Source organism: Cibotium barometz, chromosome 3, assembly GCF_041138505.1.
Source record: "Cibotium barometz isolate CiBa-2024 chromosome 3, ASM4113850v1, whole genome shotgun sequence".
NCBI lineage: Eukaryota > Viridiplantae > Streptophyta > Polypodiopsida > Cyatheales > Cibotiaceae > Cibotium > Cibotium barometz.
The window spans coordinates 18,607,749-18,627,084 of NC_141048.1; the positions used below are offsets into that span (position 1 = coordinate 18,607,749).

The 19,336-nt window shown below is 46.5% G+C and overlaps 1 protein-coding gene across 2 annotated transcripts in view; it reads right to left on the reverse strand.

Moving 5' to 3' along the window:
* The window catches only part of LOC147639796 (FMN binding protein), a 101,107-nt gene that overhangs the window by 15,646 nt on the left and 66,125 nt on the right, over window positions 1-19,336 (reverse strand). For both annotated transcript variants that reach the window (XM_086774109.1, XM_086774100.1), the window contains 5 exons: window positions 15,813-15,878; window positions 15,611-15,701; window positions 14,757-14,824; window positions 14,579-14,644; window positions 14,310-14,360 (listed from right to left, as the gene is read on the reverse strand). In XM_086774109.1, coding sequence (XP_086630235.1) covers window positions 14,310-14,360; window positions 14,579-14,644; window positions 14,757-14,824; window positions 15,611-15,701; window positions 15,813-15,878 — 342 coding nt within the window. The remainder of the gene's footprint in view (window positions 1-14,309; window positions 14,361-14,578; window positions 14,645-14,756; window positions 14,825-15,610; window positions 15,702-15,812; window positions 15,879-19,336) is intronic.

Here is a 19,336-nt window from a genome sequence, read left to right on the forward strand (position 1 = left end):
ACAAAACGTCAGCAAATCTCTTGCCCAGATATCCAGCCAGTGCCAAGATAAAAACACAGCATCAAAAGCGATTCGAAAAGTGTCTCAAAACAGTCCCATGAATCAGCTCATAAATAGTCCATAAAACAGCCCAGTACGGAGCCAAAACAGCTGTGAACTCCGTTCCAAAACAGCCCCCAAAACAGAGCCTCAAATCAGACCCAATAGAGCTCTTAAAACTGTCTCATATTCCTCTGAAACAGCCCTAGAAATGTGGCCAACACCGGGAGAAGAGAGAGAAAGTGCTGCCCTGCTGTACAGCCAGCGCATCAAGAGAGAGAGGATGCTGTCCTGCTGGATGGCCAGCACAACAGAAGAAACAAGAAACAGGCTGCTGCTGGACTGTACGGCCAGCACTGTAGGAGAGGGAACATGCCAGGCGGCTGCTGCTGAAGTGTACAGCCAATGCTCAGGAGAGCAAGAGAGAGAACGTTTTTCCACTGCTGCCCGCCACCTCCCCCCCTCGTGCGCATCCTTCCTCCAGCTTTTAAAGAAGTCGACCAAGCCATAAATAGATTCAAGATCCGATAATGAGAAACTTGCAGTGCTAGTCTTCCACCATCCTCCTCATATGCCATGGTTGCCTCAGCCTCAACCTTGGTGGCATTGTGCCCCAAGTAACTGCGGAGGGGAGCTTGGTCCATACAGTGAAGATGCAGAGAATCCTCTGCCAAACCTGCTGAGCCTTCGGGCAATCCCAAAAGCAATGATGTTGGGACTCTTGTAGATGGTCACACCTCGAATAAACAGCTAATTTACCTTCGATGGCCAACCAAGTACCAACGGCTAGGCTCCGCTGGACTACTAGTAAAGGGCCAATTTGAGTTGGATCCAAGCTTGAAGGAGTCTGGTTGTAAATTTGTCCTCAAATTTCGAGCTAGAGTCATGGGCCTGCATCTTTGTGAAGATCCATCTTGGACTGTGGGGCCCGAGCCACCTAGAACAGTGGTGTTGGTTGAGATCCGGGCTAAGAGAAAGTCCTTCCAAGGTTCACCACCCCGAAGAAGTCCACGATACCCAATAGGGCTCGATTTTGAATAGAGGGATCGATGATGTCAAGGTCCCCCCAATGGCGAGGTTGAATGATCACTTTCGCGGCCACCTTGGCCCGTGTAGGCCTCCCATTACTATCGACCTAGAGGATGTTGCGGATCAACCATTGAACCTGACCAATGCATGCCCGGGAGAAGGCCCAACAAGAAGTGATGTACCACATGGTGGTGAGAAGAACACCACGACTCGGCAAGCTAAGGAAAGCAACTCTAGTAGAACAACTTCCTCTGAATGCTCTGTAATAAACTCAAAGAGGCACAATGATTGCATGACTCAAAGATACTTTGGTTGATATTAGAAGCTTCAAAAGAGTACAATGCTTTTTAGGCTTTTAGAGCCTTATCTTTTGACACAACACACACTGGGGCAATAACACATGGCAAGTGCCCATGACATCACTGCTTATCACATACACACATAAATGGCTACAAGAGGTTCACACGCTCTTACTCATTAACTCACATAAGTGAGTATATACACACACATACAAGGGCTGTTCACACACGGACACAAGCGAGTACAAAAACAGGGGCACACATATACAATGGATACACACACAGACTCCGAATACCCAACACCTAGGAGGGTGATGTATCTCCATTGTGGAATCTCCAATCTGTCTTCACTCCTTTTTTTTTCCCGAGAAAAAGATCCTTCAATTAGTTAAAGAAAAAACCAGCCGCAAAGGGCTAAGTACAAACCACTACGGGCTAGATACAAACTCGCCTCATATAAGGGCGGGAAACAAATTATCAAAGGGGAAGAGAAGCTTCTCCTCGGCTGGTCGCTCTGTGAGGAGAAGGCTATCTCATACACGGTGGGGGGGGGGACAACCATACAGGTGGTGTGTTATGCCAATTGAGGTCACCGCCTCTATCTGTGAGGAAAGGGCCAGGCACAAATCATTAGAAAGTGAGCGGGCAAAATTTGGGTTATTTATCGCATTCCCGCCTTGAAAGGGTGTCCCTCTTCGTCATCCACAATAGCTTTTAGTCCTTGTCTTCATGAGGATTGTCTCATGGAACATACAGGGGCTTGGTTGTGTTTTTCCGCGTAGTCTTGGAAACAACTTATCAAGAACCAGTTCACTCTGTAGGCACGCGAGGTTCTATGGGCATTTTTCTCTAGCATAAACTTGATGCTAGCCAATGTGGTAGATCTGGCAAGTTAGTATCCAGTCACACCTTTTGGTCGGGAACTGCAGGGACCAAAAGTGGTGCGTGTATTTTAGTGTCAACCCCTATCTTGCCTTGCATCATTGGCCTTGGTGTTAGTCTGCCTGCTAGAGCACAATGGATTATCATTATATAGGATGATAGACACATTGGTATTCTGAACATGTATGCACCTAATCAAGAGGGAAGAGGATTTTCCTTTCATTGATTTGCTTTCTCACGCTGATTAGGGTGATTTTAATATGGTTGAGCAACCCACAGACAAAAGAGGAGGACAAGTGGGTATGGTGCATCCACTTGAGAGTCTCTTGGGAGAGGTTTATTCTTTCTATACATGGTAGAGATTGCTGGCTTGAGGATGATATTCAAAGGAGGCCATCCTCTCTTCTATTTTCTTGGTCTAATAGCAGGTTGCATCTATGCACACGCTTAGATCGCTTCTATGTTGATGATTGGGTTCTGGATAGGGGGGGACATACACTCATAGCACTTGGCACCTCCAAATCTGATCATTGCCTAGTGGTTTTATGTTTTAGAGATTCGGGATATAATGGTTCTACTCGTCATGTGTGTATTCCTAAGCATTTCTAATCAGATGCAGAGCTTTCATGACAGGTGATAGATGTATGGAGATCTCATGACTTTTTTGATGGCGGAGAGAGTGTGGCTTCCTCATTGCAGCATGTCAGTGATTTTTTACCACAGGGTGGCCTTACTTGAGAGACAAAAGGTCATCGATCATGAGAGGGCTATGAGACATAGGTTATCAGCATTACAAAGGGAACATGAAAGCACCCGGATGGGCAATGGATTGCAGATACCTTATGTATTGTTAGGGCTGAGCTTGAACACTCCCTGGAGTAGAGAGCGGGAGTCATGGTCCATCTCATAGTAGAGAAAGTGTCCATACAATTGCAGGATACCCAAGGCACACTTCACTCGGATCCTGCCATGGTGAGGTGGATTGCCTTTGAATTCTATTGTTGCCTTCTTACTGCAGAGCCCTATACCCGCCCCACGCCCCCAAGAGGGATAGAGCATGACAGAAGGTTTGGGCTACTTTGCATTAGACGATCACGGCGGAGGACATGTGTACTTCACTTGATGCCCCCTTCTCCTTTGAGGAGTTCAGGCAGGCACTCCATGCATTACATCAAGGAAAGTGTGGAGGAGATGATGGCCTCTCACCCACCTTTTTCATGACATTTGAGATGACTTTGGAGTGGATATCACTATGGCCCTTTAGGAAATGTGGAACATAGGGGATTATGCCTTCTTCTCTTAGTGTGGGTCTTCTTCACCTTATCCCAAAAGGTGGTGATGATAAGACGAATATTGGTCAATGGAGGCCGATCACATTGCTTGGGACTGCCTATAAAATACTTGCAAGGCAATAAGATTAGGTTGCATCCGGTTTTGCAGGATGTGATTCATGATACACATAATGGGTTCCTTCAAGGAAGAAGCATCTTTGATAATATCTTCTCTTTTTGGGAGCCGGTTGAATGGGCTAAGGAAATCAACCAGCCCCTAGCCATCTTACTACCAGATTTTGAAAAGTCATAGGATACACTTGTTTGGGATTTCCTTGAAGGAACTCTTAGATGTATGGGATTTTCTTAGAACTAGATGAGAGGTGTCTCATGCTTGTATCGGGATACTCACAATAGTGTGCTTGCATATGGTGGTAGAGATGATCACTTCCATCTCTCTCGCTCTATACGATAGGGATGCCCCTTAGCCCCTTGTTATATCTCATTGTTGCTGAGGCTATGAGCATTTTTCTTTGTTCCACTGTCAGAGTTTCTGGTTTGAGTTTTCCCTTGTGCAATGAGGATGAGCTTTTGGACTCTGAGCTTGCTGATGATACTGCATGTTCCTGAAGGCCTCACACATGTTTATGTTCCTTTCGGATTGCTTTGGAGGAGTTTTGCTTGGCTGCAAGGGCTCTCATTAATTGGAATAAGTTAGTTGGCTTTTGGATTAGCAACCCCCAAAGAGTCAATTGGGGTGCAGAGATCGGGTCTCCTTGGATTGACAAAGGCTGTACTGCTAGATATTTGGGGTGTCAAGTGGGCTTGATATATCACCTGCACAAGAGTTTGCACCAGTACTTATGAACATTAGGAAGATACTTCTTCATTGGAGTTCTAGGAGATTGGATCTAGCCTCAAGAGCCTTGGTGGTTAACCAAGTATTGCTTGCCTTAGCCTGGTTCATTGCCTCTTGTTGGTGCTTCTCTCGTGGATGCATTGGCCAGCTGTGGAGATTAGTTCGTAACTTTCTTTGATCAGGGTTGGATGATTCACTAGACACTCAAGCCAGCGTGGCTTGGGAGATTATTATATGCCCCAAACACGAAGGGGGGCTGAATATTGTAGATCTAGATACACAGTGCAGGGCATTGCTTTGCAAGCTTTTTTAATGTTTCACATTTCCGGTTGTACACCTTGTGGTGGTGGAGATTAGATGCTTAGTTCATGTTTCATCTTCACTGAGGCAGAGTATAGGCCACCTTCTTCTCCACTTATAGCTGCCATTATGAGAGCTTGGAGAGCATGAGACCTTTTTTGAGATAAAGGCTTCGTAGAACAGAGGATGAGGCTGATAAAGTGGGAGTGGATTGATACAGCCAATTTTATGAAGAATAAGCCTTTTTCTAGCTACAATGCACCCCATTGATTCAAAAGAGATTTTGGTACAGACTTTCTCTCATAGAGGATTAGCCAGGTCTCCCTTCTTTTTCTTATACTTACATGGGGGCCTTCCCACTTATCAGTGGAGGGCTATTTTTGGATTAGACCCCGCCCGCCCTAGATGCCAAGTAGCTTCTGAGACAATGCAACATTATATATGGGGGTGTAGAGCTAGCTGGTCAGAGGTTTTGGGGCTCTATAGTTCAGCTTATGTGCAGATTGAGGAGAGAGACCATTTATGTTACTTGGGGCGCTATTGCTTGGCCTATTAGTCTGGTCCACAAATATTTTTTGAGGGCAGGGATCTGGACACCGCCATAATGATATGCAGAGGTGTGGCCCAACACTGCATGCTACATGATATTCCTCACACCCAGTATAGACAGAGGATTGATACTACTTGGGAGCTCATTTTGTAGTATCATAGCTTGGCAGATTTGGAGGGCCAGACGCCTAGAGGCTATTAAGGACACTCGGATATAGGACACTGAGTGCATTTGTACTATATGGGGGGATATTATTTACACTCTTATGGCCACATGAGCTCGTATACAGGGACCTTCTAGATTTGCGCATGCAAAACATACTGTTTTCATGAGGGAGTGGTATCAAGGGATCTTTTTCTCAATGACCCCATAGGACTCTCTTGCATAGTTGTCAGGTACGAAACGAAGGTACGAAAAAACGGTACCGGTACGGGACTTTTAAATTTTGAAAAATAAGTTCGATTGAGGTACGATCCACTTTAAAAAACACTTGAAAAAAAGATATTTGTACACATTTAGAGATGCAAGGTCTAGAGAAGTTGTAATTTGTCATATGACATAAACTAGTACAAAAACTCAAGAGTCATGAACAATGAACACTGAACATGCCGTAAATAAGAGTCGTGGCCCACGGCCTACAATAGGAAATACAAAAAAGTGTGTTTGACCACTGACTAGTCACAACACTAAGTACAAAAATGTCTAAAGTCTAGACTCTAGAGACTAGAGTCTAGACTCTAGTCCTCCTCCTCAGAGAAATCACTAGTGGAAGGAATGCCCTCGCTAGAGGTGCTTCCATCATCAGAGGCCAACCCAAAACTGCCCTCGCTAAGGACATTGCCCTTGTCATCGTACTCGGGCTCTCTGATGCCTGCAATAGGAGCATCCTCTTCTTCAGCAACAGGTGCTAAAGTGCTCCTCGAAGTCGAGCCGGAGCCGCGCCTCACATATGTAGCACCGGAGTCGAAGTAGGGCGCCGAACAGTGCATCCGCGACCTCCTACCTGTGTGCCACCTCTAGCTACGCGACCTCTACGAGTACGAGAAACTCGACAGTCAATCTCCTCTAGCTCCCTATAGAGATCGGCATATATGGCCTCCACATCTGGATCTCGCTCCTTGTGGACACTCTTAAGCGTGTCCAGTGTCAACTTGTACTCATTGACATTCACCTGAAAGCAAAGTTCAAACATTTATAAATTATTAGACTGTAGTCATGCATTTATAAATCATTATTAATGAGTTGAACTTTGAACTGTGGAGATCTCTACCTGTTTGGAGATCTCCATGTCATGCATCTTCTCCACCATGCGCATGTTAGCACAGCAATATACAAGCCGCTCTAACTGCGCATGTTAGCACAGCAATATACAAGCCGCTCTAACTGCATGGTGCTGAGACGGTTTCGTATCTTTGTGTGTACGAGTGAGTAGGAACTCCAGTTCCTCTCACATGCCCCCGAAGAGCAATCCTATGAAAAATAAGAGTTAGAAATTAGAATGTAAGAACTAGTTAGTAGTTACGACTCTAGAGACGAGAGTATACACCATATATTCAATAGTCACCTGTGACAAGACTCTCAAAGCCACTTTTTGTACGTGAGCCATTTGATAACCTAATGACTCCCACCAAAAAAGTGGCCGGACCATTGACTCCCTACTCAAGCAAAGTGGGTTCGTGAAAGCGGCTCCCCTCTGATCATTATACCGAATGAGCTCTTGGAGGAAGTCTCTTTGCTCGTGGACGGGAAGTATCCTTGGCAAGTAGGCATCCCGATCGGAAAGTAGCTCCTAATCGGCGAAGAGCCTTGGTACTTCATAAGTGGGATGCAACAAGGCCGCAAGACCATGGATAGGTCTATGCATCCATCGCCACCTCCTTTCCACAAGCACCACGATCGTGTTGCGGAGTGAGTGGAGGCTCGGTGGGATCCCTAGAATGCAAAAATTTCACTTTAAGGTTAAGTCTTTAAGGAACGAGAAAGAGATGTGAAACGAGATTTGAAAACATGGGACATGGGTTTAACCGTTTACCTAATCCCCTCCATAGGAGTGTCGGGGTCCTCCTCATCAAGCATGGTGGTCACACGAATCTGTGCTAGAGCCTCTCGCATGAAGTGGGTGAGTAGCCCCAATGTGGAGCCCTCCATGTCGGCCATGCACAAAACCCTATACAAGGGAGTCACCGCAATGACAATGGCACGCACCTCGCGCCAAAAGGACTCTCTCATGCATAGCCGTTGGCTCGGGCCTCGTCCGCACTAGTCACCAACTCCTCCCTTAGCCATGCGACGAAATCCGGGGAGACCACGGTCATCTGGAGCTTCGGTTGCACGTCGTATAGCCGCTCCAAGAGAAGCCACATGTAGGCAAACCGCATGGAAGAGGGCTTCTTAAGCTCCAAGTCGCTTTGCTCGTGAAAACATAGCAAGCACCTTTACCTTCTTTGTGAAGAAATTCACAATGGATAGGCCTTGTGCAACCACCCTCTTCACCCACTCTAGCTTTCCCACATCCTCCATGAGTAGGTCTAGACAATGGGAGGCACAAGGAGTCCATACAATGGATGGGAACTCCGCCTCTACCAAGCGCCCCATTTTACGGCAATTGGATGCATTGTCCGTGATGACTTGAATGACATTTTCATGTCCGACCTACAATAACACAATGGCAATTTGACAAATGCAATGACATTCTTAGAAGTTAGAAGCTTGAACATAGTACATAGTACATACCTCTATGATGGCTTGCCGGATGTGACGACAGATAGAGTCCCCCGATGTTTTTTGCCGTGCCTTTCTGGTATCCACGGCGCGTAAGAAGTATGTGTCGAGAGCGCATGAAACAAGGATGTTCATGATACCTCTCTTCTTTCGATCACTCCATCCATCGGAGAGGATAGAGCAACCGTACTTCGCCCATCCTTCCCACACGGGTGTGAGTTTGTCGTTGATCCTTTGTCTCTCATCATCAAGCGTGGTGGTGCACATCTCATGGTAGGTGATACCATGCCATTCACCATGGGATGGCTCCACCTCCGCAATGGCCTTCACCATTTTGTGCCATTGTGGAACCTTTAACACATTGAAGGAGAGATTGCAATCTATCACCGTACGTGCAATCTCCTCATTCGCGGCTTTCATCTTCGCCTTCACATAGGTGAGGTTGTTAATGTTTGCACCAATGGCGGTTTGCCTCAAAACCGGAGAGCTCTCCTCCCTTGGCCTCTTTGATTGCCTTGAGAGAGAGAGAGAGCTTGAGAGTTTGGGAGATAGATAGAGCCTTGAGAGAGAGAGAGAGCTTGGGAGATAGATAGAGCCTTGAGAGAGAGAGAGAGAGCTTGAGAGCTCTTATACAAGGGCCAAGCCTCAAGGCTCTAGAGACTTGCATGGAGGTGAAAGCCTAGGCCCTAAAGGGATCCAAGGGCCAAGGCCATGTGGCCCATCATGATGAAAAACCGGCTACAACAAACGGGAGATGCGCGCGGAAAAACGGGCGAGAAAAACAAGCAGAAACGGGCAAAAAAAAAGGGTAAAAAATGGGCAGGTTTTTTCAGGACCGTTTCGCTGCTGTACGGTACGAAACGGTACGGCAGTACGGCTGTTTCGCTGGACCGAAACGTCCACCGGCGTCAAAACCGTTTCGGAACAGTTTCGCACTGCTTCTTTCGCATCGTCCCGTACTTTTCGTGCCTGTGCTGCGGTACGTCCCACAGACAACTATGCTCTCTTGGCACCTTTGTGCTCCATATTGGTTGAGATCACCCTACATCTTGGGATGAGGTTTTGTTTTGTTCCAGCTTCCAGTTGTGATTTTGTAAGTTTTATTCATACTTAATAAAAGTCTCCTTTTTGCATTTTTTTTTCAGAATTTGCAGATTTTCCAGAATTTCATGCTTTTCATCGTCATCATTCATACTACATAGTTCAAAATTCAAGCTGTATAATTTATTAATTTCATAAATTTAGATTGGTAATGCCCTAAGACATCCAAGCTAGGGTTGGTCAGGGGGTATGTTTGGGGCAACGAATGATATTCCACCTGAGGCTGAGGCATACGTTTTCATGCCCATCATTCTTCCAAACGTTTGCTTCATTCAAGCGTTTGATTGCTGCAATTTACAACATCGCCTTGCTAATTGCATCCACGTGAAATGGGCCTCCTCATCTGCTTTACCCTGTGCATGTGAGGCGGAAAGAAGCATGCCACTCCTCTTGACCCTAGCACCCTCCCAGTTGTGTGTAACTGCCCTCTATGCCAACTTCCATAGCCCCCTTTCGGGATTCTGTATAAAAAACGCTCTCTCTGCTTGTAAGTCTTGGTGAAGCCACTTGGGTCGGACCATGAAGTCCCATTGCAGTCCCATGTGGCTAGGCGAAGCATATCCTTGGTCACATCGACCCTGCCTTATCATGTATCACAATAGACAACCCACTTCCCTGCTTTGCGTGCCTCATGAACCTTGTCACCTTCCTTTCAAGGCAATTTGTTTGGCCATAAAAGCTTTGATATGCAAGAGCATCCTTGAATTTGAGCAAAAGAGGCCTCCCTATGTTCATGTCTTCCGCTGCTCGCCACACATCAATGAATCGCATGTCATCCAACCCCATCTATTTACATGGTTGTTCCAGCCAGGACGGGGATTGTTGAAATGTGACATGCAAGAGATTATTCCTGGCACTGCCCTTCATCCAGTGAGAGTAGCTAGTCGCTCAAGAAAGCACTGGCATGTTGATCCTCTACCTGATATTGTGACCCATGGGTCTTGGTGCTTATGGTTCTATGGTGTATGTCAATCATAGTCTTTCTCATCTCTATATATTATATAAAGGAAAAGTTTCACAAAGCTGCCATGTGGCAAGAATTTGGAGGTTCGGGAAGGGGAAGAGGAGGCTTGGGTGGAATTTGAATTTAGAGGTCTCAAGAGACGTGCGAAGCACGGGTTTGCCACTAGTCAATAGAAAGGTACTGCTATGGTGGCTGCCATTTCTTGTTTACTTTCTTCTTGTTCTTTTGTTGGGTTATCTTCTGCTACAAGATGGGCATGATGCTTTTCTTGTTCTTGTTCCATTTTCTAGAAGCATTGAGCTTCTTTATGCCCAAGTCTCTTGCAGTAGTGACACCGGATCTTGCTTCCCTTTCTGTCCTTCCACTTACTAATTAGGGTTTTGTCATGTTTAAGACTGATACCACTGCTGTGATCTTCTTCCTTCAGTTTTCTATCTTCTTTGATAAGCATAGCCACTATATCTTCATAAGATGTATCACGGGCTAGTCAAAGAGTCGTCGACAGTGAGCTGCAGCAACGTCAGAAGATGCTGACGGCGAGGAAGCTACAGCAGGCGCAAGTAGCAGCCGACCGGAGACAGGAGAGGAGGTGACAACTGGAGGGCGACTGGAGCCAAGAATGCCCACATTGGTGGTCCAAAAACGGGTCTGCCCGGGAAGTCCAGCATGGGTGTAGCTTCGCCTAGGGGAGCCGTGTCCACCCAGCAAGTGGAGCAGCCTGTTCAGCCCAACCCAGCCCAGTCGGTGGCCCTATCAAAAGCTCCGCTAGCCTGGCGGGAAAATGGTGGCGCTGCGGGAGGAGCTGAAGGCAGTGCTGGTTAAAAAAGACAGAGACGGCGACGTCGCGTAGGCGGGTAAGAAGGCAAAGATGGCAACAGTGGCTGTAATACCAAATGTCGTGTGTTAGACTAAGGTGGATGGAAGTTCTCCATGGTGCGAGTGAGTGCATGCATAGTAAGAGAGATGATGAAGCTCAGAGTGTTGTATGACTCGATGATGATTAGATTAATGATGTGTAAATCCTTCACCAAGTACAACGTTTTTATAGGCTCAGAGCCTTATCTTTTGACGAAGTCACACACACAGAGGCGATGACACATGGCATGGGCTATGATATCATTATTGCTTTACATACACACAGAATCTAGCCTTAAGAGGTTTTTCACACACATAAGCGCACTTACAAACTAGAGGTGGTTCACACACACATACAAAGGGCTGTTTCATACACGTGAAGCTTTGATTCCCATCAATGGCCACATGGGTTCATATACAGAGACCTTCCAGATCTGCACAAGCAAAGCGCATTGTTTTCATGAGGGAGTGGGATCAAGGGATCTTTTTCTGATCTCCCCCAGAGGACTCTCTTGACACCTTTGTGTCCCATATTGGTTGAGATCACCCTTCATTTTGGGATGAGGTTTTTTTGTTCCGGCTTCCAGCCATGATTTTGTGTAGTCTAGTCATACTTACTAGAAGTCTCTTTTTTGAGAAGACATAATGAGACAAATACATGATTGTAAGACCATGTTGCTCTTGAGCTGAATCTATGGTCCAAAAAAGAGAAACATACATTAAAAACATCATACTAATCTACTAGAGAGAGAGAGAGAGAGAGATTAAGCGTCTACTAAAGACCCAATGGGCCTATGAGACCAAAGTGATACAATAATGTCCATGGCATATCTCATCATGGAATGGAAAATAAAACACGAAGAAAACATAAACATAGCTATCTCACTGGGGTAATACAAAACTGTCCATGATGGAATACTAAGAATATAAAAACATGGAGCAACATCAACTCCGAGTAGGTGGTATACCACTCTCCAAGATATCAAGCAAGTATGGCCGAGAGGTCTCCCTCAGCTATGTCACGTGGAAAGGTAGCTCGATGGCAGTGGAGCATGTCCTGGATCTGGAGCTGATGAGGTGATCGTGGCCGACGGGCGCCCGGGGGGGGGGGGGGGGGGTCGGGCAAGTTGGAGTGCAAAGGCTCGGTCCGAGGTGACTCCTCTCGGGCGAGGTAGGTCCAGAGCAGCTCGTGGAGAGAGAGAGAGAGAGAAAGAAAGAAAGAAAGAAAGATTTTATTAACGTCTTCCAAAAGACCGAACTCGGCCTATGAGACAAATCGGAGTACCTGAATGGGGTATCCTCTGTCATCCCAACAAAATGAAAAAGTACTGAACAAAAAAAGCTGAATCTGGGTGTGCAGGGGATGGAGCTCTACTACTAGGAGAATGCAAAGCTATATGCATGGAGTATACAATCATGATATGCAACCTAGCTAGCTCCATCCTGTACCATACTGGGGGTATAAAATGAGAGAGAGAGAGAGAGAGAGAGAGAGAGAGAGAGAGAGAGAGAGAAATGAAATGATATATTAACGTCTCTAAGAGGCCATAATGGCCTATGAGACCAAAACTGAGAGTACATCTGAAGTTGGTGTCTCATCAAAGAGAACAACTAAATGAGACTAAAAAGTACAATAAACTGATTGTCTTACAATTATAAGAACATAATTGTAAGACTTGTAAAACTCTGAGATGATACTGAGTAGAAAATACTTGAAAATGTATATCAAGTAGATCCATGTATGCTGATCAGTTGAAGTGTTGCCCTCTCCTTAGATCAATTATCTCTGCCATGGGGTTGTCTAGAATGGAGAGGTCGTAGAAGCGAGGTAGGCGCCTCTGATGCCGAGCAATAATGGCTCTGATCTGGCGATGGTGAGGAAGCCGTGGTCGGGATCCTGGTGGGCGTGGTTGACGAGCACAACATAAGCTGATTTATCTATCAGTGGTGACTCCCTGGGAGCGTGGTCGGTGCCCTGATGGCCCAATGGAGGTCTCAGGAGGGGTGTGGGTTGGGTTGCTGGTGCTGGTGCCGGTGCCGGTGCCGAAGAAATCTGTCAGGGTCCTCTGTCTAGGTACATCATGGCTCGGTCTCCTGTCTGCCAAGAGGGTCTCTCTGTGTCTCCTGAGCTCAAGTAGGTGAATCTATGGTCCAAGAAAAGAGAAACAAATGTTACAACTCATAAAAATGGGTATTTGCCCCTGTTATAATGTGGTGGGGCGTGGCTGAAGGATATGGGAGGGGAAGCAGATTAGGTACCTGGTAGAGGGATTGTGCATAAGAGTGCCATGTGTGAGGGCAAGTGATGGGGGGTGGGTGGGCGGTGCTCCCTGAGTATCCTCCAAGCTTCCTCACAGTTCTTGCTCAAGAAGAGCTGGTATAATTCATCCCAACATTGTCTACAGTGTGCTATTTTCTTGAAATGAGTAAGATATTGGTAAATCCATTGAGCATCTTGCTCTTGATTTGAACCATTGAGCATCTCCTCTCATTACAACCAATGTTACAACTCATAAAAATGGGTATTTGCCCCTGTTATAATGTGGTGGGGCGTGGCTGTGGAGGATATGGGAGGGGAAGCAGATTAGGTACCTGGTAGAGGGATTGTGCATAAGAGTGCCACGTGTGAGGGCAAGTAATGGGGGGTGGGTGGGCGGTGCTCCCCGAGTATCCTCCAAGCTTCCTCACAGTTCTCGCTCAAGAAGAGCTGGTATAATTCATCCCAACATTGTCTACAGTGTGCTATTTTCTTGAAATGAATAAGATATTGGTAAATCCATTGAGCATCTTGCTCTTGATTTGACCAGTAGCTTGCTCATGTTTGAGATGGTCACGTGTGGTGCGACATTCGTCATCATACCAGCAATTCCAAGGCATAGTGCCCATGGAGGGGGTTTGGTGGTGGATCATACATTACATGGGAAGGCAGGTATAGTGGATGTGTGTATGATGGTGGTAAGTTGAGAGGTGAGGGTGGCTAGGGGTGCTGAGTCCATATCTGCTAGTTGGCAGTAGATGTGGCTGGAGTATATGTCATCACAGTCATGATGGAAGTTAATCTGAGGGTAATGTGTGACGGGAAGGGGTGGGGGTGGGGATGGGGGGCTGCAGGGGCGGGATGTGTGCAGCTGAGGGTGAAAGAAAGATAGGTGTGGTCAGCTTTGAGTGGCCAGGGTGGGACGGATATTAGTGGGGCTAAATCTGGAGACCCCATCAAGTAGTAAACTGTGCTAGAGCCCCCGCTATGTGGAAAGCATGTGAGTGCATCCGAGGATGGCCAATGGGACATCCCATTATAGATGATGAGTCCATGGGCAGCTCCCAAATCCTGAGAGAGAGAAAGAGTGGTGGAGAACAGTATTCTAAAGCTTGCATCATATGCTTTCCAAGGACCAAAGCATGACCAAAAAAAGAAGTGGCAAAGCAGAAAGTTTTATACCTGAATATTTAAACCCAGTCTATCTAAATCAATAATTTTTGCATGCTCCACCTACACAGACCACAGAAGAAAAATTATTTAATTTCCTATTTATCATCCAGAGCAAAATTTTTAAAAAAAAATTGACAGGTGAGTCTACTTTTACCATCCTAAGGTTCAAGGGACTTGATCTATTGCATGCATTAACCTATGGTAGGAAAAGCCCTTGAGATTATTGCCATCCTCGGATTCAGATCACTTGATATGATACAGAGGATTGATTTGCTAACCTTGATGCCAAGAGCCCTTTCCACCATCAACTGTGTCTCTTCAGCATGATCTTTGTTCATGTGGGCCTGTTCTACAAACCAATCCCAAAAATAAATAGAGCAAATAGGAAAGGACCAGAAAATACATCAAGCCTGAAAAAGTTTTTTCTACCATAATGACAGGACAAATTAACCTCACCGCAATTGGTGCTGAAAATTGTGCGATGGGATCAACTTTTGCACCTCTAAACTCATCCCCCGAAAACTCTGTCAAATAACATAGGTTTTTTTCAAGCAATCTACCCCTTGCTCAGGTACTTTTAGCTTCACAACATTTTTGAGGAGTGGCTTCCAAGCACACGTCCAACTTTCATCATGCTAGCAAATCTTGCAAAGCATTGCCTATCATGTATGCATCATCCTGACGACACATTTTTGTTACAAATACATGAAAGAGAATGACCAGGCATATTCCCTGATAGGACTTTAGAAAGGTTAGCAAAAGGTGTTTCCAAGGTGGAGAATGGTTTTGACTCGTTGAATGACATGTTGGCAAGGGTTATGAAGTGGCAAGTGGATTAATATAACGAAAAGCAAAAGGTGTTGCCATGTTGGTAAAAGGGGTTGCCAAGGTGGCAAATGGTTTTAGCATGTTGATGTTACAGCCCTTTCCTAAGCCTATCTCTGAGTGTTTCTTGTCAACACAATTAAGTTATTCTTTAGCATGAGACTGCAGCTCGAATCTTGTGTGTTTCAATGTCAACACTCTACAAGCCACCCACTTAAGTCAATTATTTCGATCACCTACCTTCAAATCACATCAAAACAAAAATCAATGTCCCACAAATAAACAACAAACTGGCTATAATCACAGAAAGGTTGGACTGTCTGAGCCCATTAAAAAAACGTATGCAGGTTGCTTCTCATAGCCATGCTCTTGGCAAATACGCAGAATCGTGAAACTTATGGCTGCATTAACTAGTTAAGCCAAACTTATGCACAACTCAGGCTGCAATAACTAGTTAAAACCAAAGTTGATCGAAAAGAAATGACCTCCAGTTGCATTGAATGGAGTAACAATTCCTGTAGCATACCGAACATGCTTTGGCTCAATACGCAAAAACTTGAAATCTCCAAAATCTACCTTCAAAAGATTAAAAAGTAAAAACACATAAGAAAGAAGGATATACAAATGTACAGAAGATAATTGAACCCCTTTTACGCAACAAAGTGGTTGGGATTATCCTTTCTCTACCCAAAAAGCCTCTGGATGCTTAGCAAGAAACACATCCCGCACTCTTTTCTGTTCAAGCTCTGATACCTAAGGCAAGTAAGAAAAAGACCATCAAACATTACAGCAAAGCTTCCTGAACCAAATTCATGTCTTTATGCATGAGAAACTACACAGTTTGTTATGTAGTATAATATTTGTTTTCATATCAAACAATATTGCACAAATTTAAAGTGCATCTGCATATAATTGGTTAGAACATACCTTTAGGTCACTACAGACTGTACACACGTGAAACGCATCCAATCTGGTATTCTTCATTTTAAAACTCAAAAAGTACACAAAAGGGTGAACGACCATGTAAGCTCCCCGAACCTTGCCTGCGCCCCTGTGCCTGTGTCGCCCCTTCCTTCCTCCGCCTCCCATCTATCCTTCTCCGCCTTTGTGCCTGTGTCGCCCCTTCCTTCCTCCGCCTCCCATCTGTCCTTCTCTGCTGTTCGTCCCTGCCTCTGCCCGCCATCACTTCTCTGCCTCATCCCTCTACACAGCACCCATCTCCTCCGCCTCCCATCTTTCCTCCTCCACTGGTCGCCCCTGCCTCTTCCTCCCCTCATTCCTCCGCCTCATCCCTCTGCGCAGCTCTTCCCTTCGCCTGTGTCCAGCTCCCCTCCCCTTGCTTCCCTTTTTTTTTCTTTTCTTTTTTTTTTTTCTTTTTTTTTCCTCCCTCCCTTTCTTTCTTTCACCTCCTTGCTTGCCTCTTCCCCTTGGTTCGGATTGCTCCTCATCCGGGTTCAAGTCGTGCTTCTTCTTCGATTAGCATCATGGCTAATCATTCTCCCTCAGCCGGGCAAACCATTGTTTTTTCCGAAGCCGAGCTCACGGTCCTCTTCGCCGAAATCGATAAAGACTCCAAAACGACCCTCATTGCCAGAATCTTTGGATCTCACCCTTCCCGTCTCCAGGCTCGGGATTGGGTCCTGGCGGCTCTGCCTTCCAACCTCACTCCACACTTTTGAGATGTCAGGTTGCTTGGAAGAGGTTTCTTCCAGATGGATTTTGATTCCGAGGACGTAGCCTCAGAGGCTTTGAAGGGCAGCCCTTTGCCATTGGGCCTGAGGAAGGTTTTTTTTTCTTCCCTACTCCAGCTATTTTGACCCTGTTGAGGGAGACCGGAACCGTTTCCCGATTACTCTCAGATTCCCAGGTCTTCCTCACGCATATTGGCCTATGCTAGAGCCATCGGGTCTGCCTTTGGGCTTGTTCTTCAAGTGCCCCCCCCTCCACGCCTTGTCGACATCTTCTGCCCAGGTGGCCACTGCCTCGGCGGATGCTGTCCCCAGGGTCATGGTTCTTGCCCGTGACTGTGAGCTTTTTGAGGACTATGTTTTGCTTCCAGGCCCTAGTGGTCTTTTGAAGCAACGTATGGAGATTGCACGTAAACCCGATCAATGCCGGGTTTGTCACCAACAGGGTCACTTTGCTCGAGATTGCCCTCGGGCTCGGGGTCGCAGGAGGCCTCGCAAGCATGCTTCTCAGGCGCCACCTCCCTTGGATCCTTCTCGTCCTACAGTCCGCCAGGTGTGGCGAGCTGTCTCTCAAGCCCGCCCCCCTGGTGCGATTGATGGGAAGACCTCCTCGGATCTTGTACCTCAGATAGATGATGTTTCTGGGCAGAGGGATGTATCAGCTCATGCTTCTTTGCAGGGAGATGATATATCAGATCAGGATAAATTTGTTTAGTCCTCTCTACTTGGAGGGGGCGATATGCAGGATGCTCAGCGCAGTGGGGATCATGTATTGCAAGATTTTCAGCATGATGCCATTGCCCTTGATGCCCCGCAGGAGGGCGCACAGGTTTCTCATACATATGCAGGTACTGTGCAGGTCCCAGACAAGGGCATGTCAGTGGGACTTTGCCCCGTGGATTATCCCGTCCTCCAACATTATGAGAGACGTCCTCAGGCTGCCCATCGTCTTCTTAGATCGGGGGTCAAACCCTCTTCTCTTCCATGAGAATCGTCTCATGGAATCAGGGCCTTGGAGGGCTTCCCACCCGTGGTAGGAAGCGCCTTCTGAAGGACCAGCTTCACCCTGCTGTTATAGGAGGGTCTATGGATATACTTTTGTTGCAGGAACACAAATTGGATAGATCTCAGTGTGGCAAAACTGGTAAGATGCTTTCTGGCCACACCTTCTGGTCCTCGACTGTTGGGACTAGAGGGGGTGTTTGCATTTCAGTGGTGGCAGCATCTGTAATGCCTCATGTTATTGGGCGCGGTGTTATCATCCCTGCTAGAGCGCAGTGGATCTTGATCATGCATGAGGGTCAGAAATTGGGAATCTTGAATATCTATGCACCTAACGTGAGAGGTGAAAGGGTGGCCTTTTGGGACACCATTACAAATGTCATTCCCCAGGTTGATCATTGGATAGTGGGAGGAGACTTCAATATGGTTGAGCAACCTTCTGACAAGAAGGTTGGACGCGAAGGGGGTTTACACCCTTTGGAGCGAGCCTCATGGGAAAGGTTCACGCTCTCTTTCTTTGGCAAGGATTGCTGGACTGAGGATGACTTCGAGAGAAGGCCAAATTCCTTATCTTTCTCCTGGCATAACCGCAGGAGCAGGGATGAGAGCATCTTTGCACGTCTGGACAGATTTTATGTGGATGATTGGTCCCTGGACAGAGGAGGCACCATTGCTATTATGCCTAGCACCACCAAATCCCATCATTACCCCCTCGTTTTGTGTCTCAAGGAGCCTAGGGCTCGTTTGGCCTCTCCCCGTGTCCGTATCCCTGACTCTCTTTATCTAGATGCTGACATCTCCCTTGAGATCCTCGAGATCTTGTGATGGTCCTGATCCTCGTCATAATATTGCGTTGGCTCTTGAGAGGACCAGCCATCATTATCATAGCGCTGCCTTGTCCAAGAAGGAGGTCTGTTCCTCTCACTATGAGAGAGACGGATATGTGGTGCATCCCTGTCATACTGGAATGGTGGTAGATGATCCATGTCTAGGCCATGCTGTGAGAACCAATGTGTGACCTGTGCATACCATGATCCTCTGTCTCCTGCCTCAGCCAGCTGTCTAGATGCCTCAAAAGCTCTGTATGACAATCTATCCTGTGGCATCTCTCTGAATCTCTCTAGCAGGCATATAGTCTGGAATATGGCCTCTACCATCATAGGAGGCGCAGCAAACTCTGCTCGGATAATGTCATGAGGTACTGACGGTCTGGCTCTGGCTGCTGAACCCATGGTGAAGCGCCTGGCTGTTGCAGACAAGGTAACCCCTAGGTACACGTATGATGTCACCACCTCCACCTGGCGTCCTGCGAGAGTGAATGTCAACTGACCCCTACCCTGTCTCGATATATGAAAGACCATAACCTTGGTTTTCCCAAGGGTCACAGTAAGACCCCTCTGTGTGCAGAAATCATCGAGTGCATGTAGATGCTGCTATAGACCTCCTCGAGACTCGGACACTAATACAATATCATCAGCATAAAGCATAATATGTACTGAGGTACCTGCTAGATCAACTCCA